General features: G+C 38.5%; 1 protein-coding gene across 1 annotated transcript in view; it reads left to right on the top strand.

Annotated features, from left to right (window-relative positions):
- The window catches only part of MCUB (mitochondrial calcium uniporter dominant negative subunit beta), a 100,200-nt gene that overhangs the window by 79,962 nt on the left and 7,836 nt on the right, over positions 1-12,402 (top strand). Inside the window, 5 exon segments of the mRNA XM_030864079.3 lie at positions 6,792-6,952; positions 8,818-9,021; positions 9,626-9,742; positions 11,104-11,141; positions 11,143-11,496. Coding sequence (XP_030719939.2) covers positions 6,792-6,952; positions 8,818-9,021; positions 9,626-9,742; positions 11,104-11,141; positions 11,143-11,176 — 554 coding nt within the window. The 3' untranslated portion in view covers positions 11,177-11,496.

Raw genomic sequence — 12,402 nt, 5'->3', positions numbered from 1 at the left:
ATTCTTGGAAGGTTATACCTTTCTAAGAATTTGTCCATTTCTTCCAGATTGTCCATTTTATTGGCATAGAGTTCCTTGTAGTAGTCTCTTAGGATTCTTTGTATTTCTGTGGTGTCTGTTGTAACTTCTTTTTCATTTCTAATTTTATTGATTTGAGTCCTCTCCCTCTTTTTCTTGATGAGTCTGGCTAAAGGTTTATCAATTTTGTTTATCTTCTTAAAGAACCAGCTTTTAGTTTTATTGATCTTTGCTATTGTCTTCTTTGTTTCTATTTCATTTATTTCTGCTCTGATATTTATGATTTCTTTCCTTCTGCTAACTTTGGGTTTTGTTTGTTCTTCTTTCTCTAGTTCCTTTAGGTCTAAAGTTAGGTTGTTTATTTGAGATGTTTCTTGTTTCTTGAGGTAGGCTTCTATAGCTATAAACTTCCCTCTTAGTACTGCTTTTGCTGCATCCCACAGGTTTTGGATCATCATGTTTTCATTGTCATTTGTCTCTAGGTATTTTTTGATTTCCTCTTTGATTTATTCAGTGATTTCTTGGTTATTTAGTAACGTATTGTTTAGCCTCCATGTGTTTGTGCTTTTATGTTTTTTTCCCTGTAATTGATTTCTAATCTCATAGTGTTGTGGTCAGAAAAGATGCCTTATACGATTTCAGTTTTCTTAAATTTACTGAGGCTTGATTTGTGACCCAAGGTGTGATCTCTCCTGGAGAATGTTCCATGCGCACTTGAGAAGAAAGTGTAATCTGCTGTTTCTGGATGGAATGTCCTATAAATCTCAATTAAATCTATCTGGTCTGTTGTGTCATTTAAAGCTTGTGTTTCCTTATTAATTTTCTGTTTAGATGATCTGCCCATTGGTGTAAGTGAGGTGTTAAAGTCCCCCACTATTTTTGTGTTACTTTCGATATCCTCTTTTATAGCTGTTAGCAGTTACCTTATGTATTGAGGTGCTCCTGTGTTGGGTGCATATATATTTACAATTGTTATATCTTCTTCTTGGATTGATCCCTTGATCATTATGTAGTGGCCTTCTTTGTCTCTTGTAACATTCCTTATTTTAAAGTCCATTTTATCCGATATGAGAATTGCTACTCCAGCTTTCTTTAGATTTCCATTTGCATGGAATGTCTTTTTCCATCCCCTCACTTGCAGTCTGTATGTGTCCCTCGGTCTGAAGTGGGTCTGTTGTAGACAGCCTATGTATGGGTCTTGTTTTTGTATGTATTCAGTGAGCCTGTGTCTTTTGGTTGGAGCATTTAATCCATTCATGTTTTAGGTAATTATTGATATGTATGTTCCTATGACCATTTTCTTAATTGTTTTGGGTTTGTCTTGTAGGTCCTTCTCTTGTGTTTCCCACTTAGAGAAATTCCTTTAGCATTTGTTGTAGAGCTGGTTTAGTGGTGCTGAATTCTCTTAGCTTTTGCTTGTCTGTAAAGCTTTTGATTTCTCCATTGAATCTGAATGAGATCCTTGCTTGGTAGAGTAATCTTGGTTGTAGGTTCTCCCCTTTCATCACTTTAAATATGTCATGCCACTCCCTTCTGGCTTGTAGAGTTTCTGCTGAGAAATCAGCTGTTAACCTTTTAGGAGTTCCCTTGTATGTTGTCTTTTTTCCCTTGCTGCTTTCAAGAATTTTTTTTTGTCTTTAATTTTTGCCAATTTGATTACTGTGTGTCTCGGCATGTTTCTCCTTGGGTTTATCCTGTATGGGACTTTCTGCACTTCCTGGACTTGGGTGACTATTTCCTTTCCCATGTTAGGGCAGTTTTCAACTATAATCTCTTCAGATATTTTCTCGGGTCGTTTCTCTCTCTCTTCTCCTTCTGGGACCTCTATAATTTGAATGTTGTTGCGTTCAGTGCTGTCCCAGAGTTCTCTTAGGCTGTCTTCATTTCTTTTCATTCTTTTTTCTTTATTCTGTTCTGCAGCCGTGGACTCCAAGAGTGGAGTCTTTGTTTTCCACAGTCCTGTCAAAGTCCTGCAATCAAATCCTGCTAGCCTTCAAAGTCTGATTCTCTAGGAATCCTCCCCCCATTGCCTGACCCCCAGGTTGGGAAGCCTGACGTGGGGCTCAGAACCTTCACTCCAGTGGGTGGACTTCTGTGGTATAAGTGTTCTCCAGTCTGTGCGTCACCCACCCAGCAGTTATGGGATTTGATTTTACTGTGATTGCACCTCTCCTCCCGTCTCATTGCAGCTTCTCCTCTGTCTTTGGATGTGGGTATCACCATGATCAGCCTCACTGGTTCTTTCCCCCTCCGTGTCTAGTTTACTGGTGAGTCTGTCAAAGGCATTCTTCCTTTCTATTAAAGTGTTTTTGATTTCTGGAAATTCTTTTTGATTCTTTGTTACAATGTTCATCTCTCTGTTTACATTACTCATCTGTTCTTGCATGTTGTCAACTTTTTCCATCACAGCCCTTACCGTGTCAATCATATTTGTCTTAATTTCCTGGTCTGAAAATTCCAAAATCTCTGCCGTATCAGATTATGATTCTGATGCTTGCTTTGTTTCTTTAGATTGTTTTTTTCTTGCCTTGTAATTTTTTGTTGAAAGCTAGACATGATATTATTAAAAATAGAAACTGAAGCAAGTAGGTCTTTAGTGTGAGGTTTTATGTGTATCTGACCAGGAGCTCAGCTGTTTACTGTTTGCTATAGCTGTAGGTATCAGAGGCTTCAGTTTTTTCTAGTGTCCCTGTTTCTCTACCCTGTTGTATTTGAGTTTCCCTAGAAATTCTTTCTTGAAAAGAGTCTTTGTCTTGCACAGAGCTAGAGCCCTGTTGATGTGGTGTTAAGGTGTTGGCGGGGGGGGCGGGGGGAGAAGCATTCTATAATTTTATGATTAAATCTCAAGGTTTTTATTGGGCCAGGATTACTGTGCTGTAACCTTCAGAAGAGTTTCTTAGCCATTTTTTCCCTCCCCTATATGAGACAGGAAGGCTAGAGGGGCCTGGAGTTGGCTAATTGCCCTTTCTCCAGGCCAGACTAGGTTCTGGTAAAGTACAGTTGACCCTTGAACAACATAGGTTTGAACTGCGTGGGTCCACTTTACATGCACATTTGTTTCAATAAACACTGCAGTACTAAGTGGTCCACAGTTGGTGTAGTCCATGGAATCATGGATACACAGGGCCAACTATAAAGTTATACGTGGATTTTTGACGGCATGTGGGGTTGGTGCCCCTATCCCCCATATTGTTTGAGGGTCAACTGTAATTTCCTTGGCATGGAGAAAGTAATGCTCAGGACTGTTTCAAAATGGTTACTTTTCTCCTTTCTCTGCTGGAAGCAGGGAAGTATTTTTCTCTGATCTCTGACCTTCACTGTGAGAACCTGGTGGGACTCCTGGAGGTAAAACTCATGAATGTGTGACTGTTTTTATTTCTCAAACTAGTCAGCACTGAGCCTTCAGCAGTTCAACCATTATAGTTTAGTGTTCCTATCAGTATTGGCTCCAGAGGTTTCTGCTCTCAGTAAGCTGTGGTTGTGGACTATCGGGGTTAGGATAAGGTAATACTGAGTCTATGCCTTCATAAATAGATGGTGAGATAAATAAATCAGTAGATAAGGGAAGGTTCATGTTTTTAGTTGGAATGCCAGGTTCTGACTGGTAAATATGGGAGGGCTGTTGTAGTTGAAAAATCATTATATTGCAGCCAAATTCAGACAGGAATCATCAGTAGATGCCAAGGGGATGGGGAGAGGTAGGGGGAGGTGATTTAGATACAGAAAATAAAACAGAGAAGAACTACGAAAACAACTAGAAAAAGTTAATAAAATGGCAATAAGTACATACCTATCAATAATTACTTTAAATGTCAGTGGACTAAATGCTCCACTCAAAAGACATAGGGGCAGCTGATTGGATAAAAAAACAAGAACCTTCTGTATGCTGCCTACAAGAGACTCACTTCAGAGCTAAAGACATACACAAACTGAAAACAAGGGGATGGAAAAAGATATTTCATGCAAATGGAAACTGGGCGGAAGACCTGAATAGACATTTTTCCAAAGAAGACATACAGATAGCTAACAGACCCGTGAAAAGATGTTCAGCATCGCTAATTATTAGAGAAATGCAAATCAGAACAATGAGATATCACCTCACAACTGTTAGAATGGCTATCATCGAAACGTCTACAAATAACAAATGTTGGAGAGGATGTGGAGAAAAGGAAACCCTTGTACACTGTTGGTGGGAATGTAAATCAGTGCAGCCAGTATGGAAAACAGTGTGGAGGTTCCTCAGAAAAACTAGAAATAGGACTACCATATGATCCAGCAATTCCACTCCTGGTATGCATATAGAAAAAAATGAGAACACTAATTTGAAAAGATACATGCACCCCAGTGTTCATAGCAACACTGTTTACAGTAGTTAACCCAAGTGTCCATCAACAGACGATTGGCTTAAGAAGATGTGGTATGTACACACACACACGCACACACACACGCACACACACGAATATTACTCAGCCATAAAAAAGAATGAAATTCTGCCATTTGCAGCAAGCTGGATGGACCTAGAAAATATTATGCTTAGTCAGACAAAAACAAATACTGTATGATATCACTTATATGTAGAATCTAAAAAATAAAATGAATGTATATAGCAAAACAGAAACAGACTCAGAGGTATAGAAAACAAGCCAGTGGTTACCAGCTGGGGAGAGGCAAGATAGGGGTAGGGGATTAAGAGATACAAACTATAAAATAACAACAAGGAGATATTATACAGCACAGGAAATTATAGCCATTATTTTGTAATAACTTAATGGAGTGTAATATGTAAAAATATTCAATTACTATGCTGTACACCTGAAACTAATATAATATTGTAAGTCAACTATACTTCAACAAAAGAAAAAATAAGGAAATACTAACAAAAAATGGGAGTAAGTCACAAGGACAGAGGAGCCAGCTTAAGGGGCTCCTGCTAACCATATCAATTTGAAGATCATTGGCTCCCATGTCCTTATGACTTGCCCCCGTTTTTATTTTAAGCATTTTCTTACTTTCTGGTATAACTAGACGATCCAGGCTGATCTCGTGCTCCAGCACTGATATCAGCAATTACTCTGAAGATCCCTTGAGGAAAAATATTTTTTTTAATTTTCAAACACAAATTAAGTATAGAGAAATTAAAACAAATCCATCATTTCAACAATTATGAACATTCTTCTATTCTTGATTCTTTTTAAAAATCAGGACAGTATTTAACCCCAAAGACAGAAGGATGGAAGAAATTGAGAAAAATGAAAATCCATGTTGAGATAGAAATTTCATGTCCAGTGAGTTCCCAGCACTCTGCGAGGTCTTCTACTTCCCATTTAGCATTTGAGGGAATAAGTGGAGATAAACATTTTCAGGGCACCTCATTGTTCTATTTGATCTTCCTTTTCTGGACAAGCGCCAGTTAACAGACCCAAATGGCCTGGTCACATTAAGCAACTACCATTCCCACTTTTCGTAAATTTCCACTTCCCTGACTCTGCTTAAGCCCCTTGATGTTCTCCTCGCTCCCTGAAAACGCCCCTCCACCTCGGCACAAATAGAAGCTGAGTTCAGTTCATGCCAGATCCCCTTCCCTAGTACAACAGTTACTGAATAGCATCTATCCTTACCACTTGAACTAGTGTCTGGCTTTCTTTATCTTTGTTACGTTCCCCAGCTTTGGACAAAATCGTGCCCCATCTCTGCCGTTTTTCTGTATGTAGACCTTTTATGTATCCGTCCATTTTTTCCATCACAGCAAAAGGGCTCTGACTGTTCTACAAATCTCAAAAGGCTAAAAGGGAACTTCTCGTTTCTACCTCTTTGTGGAGTTTTAGCCTAGAATGTGGAAGGGATTAAAGACCACAATAAAGTCTTGAAGAAGTGGGTGGAGATAGAGGAAAATTAACTTCAGTCTGTAACAGACTGGTTAAGTGCTGTCACAGACTGGAAAGCCGCTGGGATAATACTGACACTAGGATCATAAATCTCCCGTATCTGCAGTTGCTTCTGCTGTCTGGCAGGAAGGTCTGTCTTCTCTCCCCTCACTTTGTCCTCCTATCTCAAATTCTCTTACAGTGGTGGGGAACAGTTATAACCCTCAGAAAGGCATCACTATAGCACAGTTTTATGTAGATCTATAGATCCACTGAAGTGGTAGTATGAGAGAAATTCAGAATCAAAAGAACTCTGTGTTAAAAGCTCAGAAACCGATTCCCTTTCGTCAGTATGAACCTCCCTTCAGATCTATACCTTGTTGAAAAGAACTTACACTTGAATGACTTTTCAAATGTATATTATACTTTCGTTTACATGTTTGTACACCAGTTTCCCTCCCCAGGGGATCCTAAAATGATTTTGGATAGATAGTTGAGGGTGAAGAAGGATCTTAGGTTAACACAGGTATAAAAGTGAACCTGTAACTAATGTTACAAACTCAGGTGAGGTATTCACCTGGGTTCTGGTAGATGGATACTTCCTTTTCCTGTATTATTCTTCCTTTTTTTAAAAAAGAAAGAGTACTAGTCATATTACAAAAGAAAAAAGACAAAAACATAATGAATTTTAAACCTACTGTCTGGTTATTTATTATTCCAGAGAGAGATGAGTGGAATCACCTGAGACAGGAATAAAGGCCGGTACCAAATGCCCCCCCCCCCCCCGAGGAGTGGGGAGCGTCCAAGTGGCCAGACGGGGGAACTCAGATTTGGTTCCCTAGACTTACAAACCCTGGAGGAAAAGATGTGTTAACTGCCTTATGTTTCCCTTGTGTCTTCTTTTCTCAGAAAAACTGAGTAGTGAGCACACTACTGAGATGGAAAACATGAAATCCTTGGTTCACAGACTGTTCATAGCCTTGCATTTAGAAGAGTTTCAGAAAAAGAGAGAGCACCATCTGCTGGAGAAAATTGACCACCTGAAGGGACAGCTGCAGCCCCTCGAACAGGTTCGGAAGCGTCACCTGTTGAGTCTGTTTGTAAATAATACCCAATATTTATTGGTATTATTGCTCCATTTGAGTGTTTTTCTGAATGCTTTACATAGGCTTATCTTCTCCTTTAATCCTCACAACGAGCCTCTGAGTTTGGTATTGTTACCGTCCTCCTTCTTCAGTTGAGGAAACTAAGGCAGCAAAGGTATGTAAGCTAATACGTATTAGAGCCAGAACTTGAACTCTGGCGGTCTGACTCCAGCCTGCTGTCTTAAACTCTGTGCCGTGCGTCCTTTCCATGGATTGGCCATAGTATCTTGGTAACTGAGTATAAGATGAGCTGGGATGCACTAGCTGGAGCACTACCACTGTTTGTTTTTCAGAGAATAGGCCCACGGCTCCCACTCTGCTCAGCAGAATTGCAGCTGGAAAGTTAGCAGTGGCTTCCTAACATCTGAAGTTAATCAGTGGTGGAGGAAAAAAAAAAAAAACTTTTCTGGGGAGGAGGGGCAGGAGTCTTTTAATTTAAGCGAAAAATGCATTTTTTAAACCTCTGATCCCACTTGTGATTTTTAAAAATGGGTAGGTGTATGTGTATCTTTGTGTAAGAATAAAAAGTTTCTAGAGGTAGAAGAAACTTTTTTTGTTGTTGTTTTATGAAAGTATAGTTGTGTTAAATTCTGTACAGCAGTGATTTAGTTATACATACATATACACACATTCTTTTTTATATTCTTTTCCATTATGGTTTATCACAGGGTATTGAATATAGATCCCTGTGCTATATACAGTAGGACCTTGTTGTTAAGAGAAACTTTTTTTGCGGAGGGCTGTGTCGGGTCTTCATTGAGGCACGTGGGCTTCAGAGCACTTGGGCTCTGTAGTTGTGGCGTGCGTGCTCTCTAGTTGAGGTGGGCTCAGTAGTTGGTGGTGCATGTGCTTAGTTGGCCCACAACATGTGGGATCTAAATTCCCCGACCTGGGATCAAACCTGCATCCCCTGCATTGGAAGGCTAATTCTTTACCCCTGGACCTCCAGGGAAGTCCCTAAAAGAAACTTTTGATAGTGATTACCTCTAAGAATACTTAGGGGATGCCAGAGAAAGGGACTTTTTTATTTGTTGGATGGTACGTTTTAATTTTTTCTTTACTTTTTAAAAAGTTGGTGATATTTACTTGCGTTAAGATTTGAAAACCTAAAAAGGTGACCAATGGAAAGTTTTCTTCCTACTGTCCTCCCAGTACCATATCCCTGAACCTGTGAATCATTTCAGATTTTCTTTATCTATGTGCAAACAAATGCAAATATATTATTGTTCCCTTTTCTAGGAAACAGTATATGCTGTTATACACTTTTCTCACCTTTTTTCACTAACAGTAGATCCTGGAAAGATCTCCGTATTGGTACATAGAGAGCCTTCTCACCATAGCTGCATGATACCTTGATGAAAAATTGGATAATTTATGGTCTTTTACTTTTAAGAATGAACCTATGATGAATCACATGTGCAAGTGTACCTGTAGGATGAATTCCCAGAAGTGAAATTGCTGAGTCAAAGAAAATAGACATGTAATTTTTAGTTAGGTTTCAGAGGATGACTTCTGAATTTTTCATTGTATACCCTTCTATACTATTTAAATTTTTTTCCATGGGCAGGTATTGCCTTTATAATTTAAAAAATGGTTTATTAATGAACTGATTTGGAAATAAGTGATCACTCATGAATGTATATGTTTTATACATTCTATTTTTTCATAAATCAGACCTCTTTAAAGTAATACAGATGTGCATTACTTTACTTTTCTTCCTTTTCTGCTTTTTTTTTTTTTTAAGTTGGTGCACTGTAAACTGAACTAACAGTCGCTTTTTTTCCCCTCAGATGAAAGCGAGAATTGAAGCTCACTCAGAAGTCAAAACCAACGGACTTCTGTGGGCTGGATTAGCATTGCTGTCCATTCAGGGTGGGGCAATGGCCTGGCTCACTTGGTGGGTGTACTCCTGGGATATCATGGAGCCAGTTACATACTTCATCACATTTTCAAATTCCATGGTCTTTTTTGCATACTTTTTAGTCACTCGACAGGTGAGTAGTTTGTTAAGAAAATGGTAAGTTATAACATCTTTTATAAAAAATTTCTTATCCAAGTCATGAGCAATAAAACCTTTTTAGCTATTGAATTACTGCTATCTGGGTTTTTATCAGCTGTTAAATTTTGTTGTTTGCCAGAGGATGGAGATTTGTATATACCCTAGAGAAACTGTGTATAACCTCTATAGAGAAATAAATAGTACAACTTAACAAATTCCTCCGTTGAGATAAACACATCAAATTTGTGTACCCTGTATCCTGTTTATAAATAAAATTGAATTTGTATTGCAAACCACCCAGTAACTTTAGCTTATCTCGCGATTATTTTGCCAAGAATCTGCATTTTCCTGTTTCTCTTTTCTTTCCCTGTATGTGTGATTTCTCTGCCCAGCTTGCTTGCTTTTGAAAGGAGCAGCTGATCTCAAATGAGACTAAATGTGTTACTTGTGTTGCCTTCTGCTTGCTCCGATGGCCACGGCACGTATTTTACTCATCTGCCTTCCTTTGCTTTGTTGTTGCTAAGGCACGTTTCTTGCAGAGGTATTATGTTCATTTAAAGCATGTTCGGTTCTGGTTTTTTGTCTTTTTTTTTTTTCAGGATTATACTTACTCAGCTGTTAAGAGTAGGCAGTTTCTTCACTTCTTCCACAAGAAATCAAAGCAACAGCATTTTGATGTGGTGCAGTACAACAAGTTAAAAGAAGATCTTGCTAAGGTACCTTATTGCAAATACCACATCTTATAGCTGGTCTTGTTTGGGAGCCAGAATTCAGTGTCAGGGAAATACAATCGGTGGCTCATCCTCGTGGGTTACATCGTGGTCCTGCACAGGCTTCTCTGCATTGTGGTTTTGTTCAGTGAAATAGCTGACATGTCCTGATACTAATTTCCTACAGTTTTATTCTTGTCATCTGTATTCTACATTGGCATAGCTTTACATGTATATGGAAAATGTCTTAAGTGACTTTGAGATAGTAAAATAACAGTTTCAATAGAAATCTATCTCCAAGTGAATATGTGTTTTTAAAGAACAAAGTCCAATATCAAGCTCAATTGCAGATTCTGTAACTATGAAGAACTAAAAGAAAGGAGAATTTTAGGAAGATGAGCACTCTGATAAACAATTTTATTAAGCTCTCGAAAGGTTTTTACAAGTTTCTTCTCCTTAAAAACAGAATCAATATGCTATTCCTCCTTTCATCATTTCCTTCTTTCAGATGCGAAAACAGAGGTTATACACGGTTAGAAAGTGGGGAAAGCAAGGTATGAAGCTCAGTTTGGATCCTGTGCTCTGGGGCTCTTCCATATAATGTTTCCTAGGCAGCTTTTACCTCTGGCCTCCCAGTGGGCTCATTAGCTTTTTAAATTTTTCTTAGTAATTTTATAAGAAAAAAGTTTTGGTAGAAATACCTTCTACTGCTCAATGCATGATCATTTAATAGCCAGTAATCATCCTATCTTTTGTTACCCGTAACTTCTAAACTACCCATCCCTGAAATTTAAAAAAAGGAAGGATATAACAAGAATTTGTAGTCCCAAACTTGGAGATAAAGAGCCTTTAAAAAATATGTTTAAATTCCATATAATCATTACTTAGGAAAAATATAATGATTTTTTTTTTTTTTTAATTTAGTGGATACTTTTGCATTTAAATGATCCAATCCGTGAAGGCTAAGGAATGTTCTTTCAACTAGTTTATAGCACTGGGCATTGAAGATTTAGAGTAGCAAACTGTAAAGTTTTTTTTTTTTTTTTTAAGGTAATAAAGTTGAGGGAAAAAAGGGAAACTGATAGGTCAGAGTAGCGGGTTTTTTTGTTTGATTTTTTATAACGGCAAAAACCACTGTAAAGGGGGAAACTAACATTACAAGAACTATAAGGATGAACGAGAAACTCTAAACTCACCTTTTACAAAAGGATCCACATAAATTGAAATATTGTAGGCAGTTTCCACTCATAGTTTAGATCTATATATTGACCTAAGGAGACGTTAAAGGTATAGAATTCCTTGTGAACAGTAATCTGATACGTTCGTGGTCTTCTCTGATCAGTGCCTCTTCTTCTTCCCACGGACAGGCTACTGAAGCCCTGAGACAGGTGCGCCACTCTATCTGCGATGCAAGTAGAGGAATTCGATGAAAAGAAGTAATCTTACATTTTTAAATGTCAGTGAATTTTTCCATTATGTGTTCATTTTGCAACTTAGCAACTGGAACTTTTGTCCCATAGTTCATTTGAATTTGACTGTTTCAATCTCTTGTTAATAAAAAAAAAATGCTTGCAAAACACAGGTATTCTTTGATGCTCTCATTTGAGATTTTCAGTTTGTGGATTCTCACGGCTTGTTGAGGTTTACTGCTGGAAGGAGCTTGGAGGCGTCCGTCAGAATCAAAGCTGCTACTATTACAGTTCAGCATTTAAGAAGCTTTGTCAGCCTGTCCTGTGTCATTCCCGTGCGGAGGTGAAACGGTCAGTGTTCTTGGCTCCACTTTGATTCTTAGGCTTCATCTAGAATCATCTGGTCATTAATTGCTTTTTAAATTCACAGTAGTTGCAAGATTTTTATCATTAAATATACTTAAAATTATTATAAAATGTCATTTGAAATGTTTCATCGTAACTAATATTTACTTAGATACTGTTTATCATTTGTTGTCACGTACTGTTCTGGGCACTTCACATATATATTATTTGTAATCCTATAATCCTAGGAGGTAGCTGTTTTTAATCCCAATTTAATAATAAGGCAACAGGTTCAGAGAGGTTAATTTGCCCAAGTGCACACAGCTAGAAAAGATTTTTTTTTAATTAATTAATTTATTTATTTTTGGCTGCGTTGGGTCTTCATTGCTGTGCGCGGGCTTCCTCTAGTTGGGGTGAGCGGGGACTACTCTTCATTGCGGTGCGCGGGCTTCTCATTGTGGTGGCTTCCCTTGTTGCGGAGCATGGGCTCTAAGTGCACAGGCTTCAGTAGTTGTGGCTCACGGGCTCTAGAGCGCAGCAGGCTCAGTAGTTGTGGTGCACGGGCTTAGTTGCTCCGCGGCATGTGGGATCTTCCCCGGACCAGGGATCGAACCCGTGTCCCCTGCATTGGCAGGCGGACTCCCAACCACTGCGCCACCAGGGAAATCCCTAGAAAAGATTTAAGCATCTACTCATAGTAGATCATAAATCTTTATAAAGGTACAACTAATGGTATTTAATCCAACATCCAGGATGTCACCTTTTACATGTTTGACTATGGGACAGAAAGGGTAATGATGACACCCTGATATTAAGAGATTTGCTTAAAAAAATACCAGTGTTTTCAGGGTATATCTTTCAACCTAATCAGATTCAAACTTCCTACACCTTAAGTAGAGCAACACACTGTGA

This window comes from Globicephala melas, chromosome 5, assembly GCF_963455315.2.
Source record: "Globicephala melas chromosome 5, mGloMel1.2, whole genome shotgun sequence".
Classification (NCBI taxonomy): domain Eukaryota; kingdom Metazoa; phylum Chordata; class Mammalia; order Artiodactyla; family Delphinidae; genus Globicephala; species Globicephala melas.
This window is presented reverse-complemented; position numbering and strand designations above follow the sequence as displayed.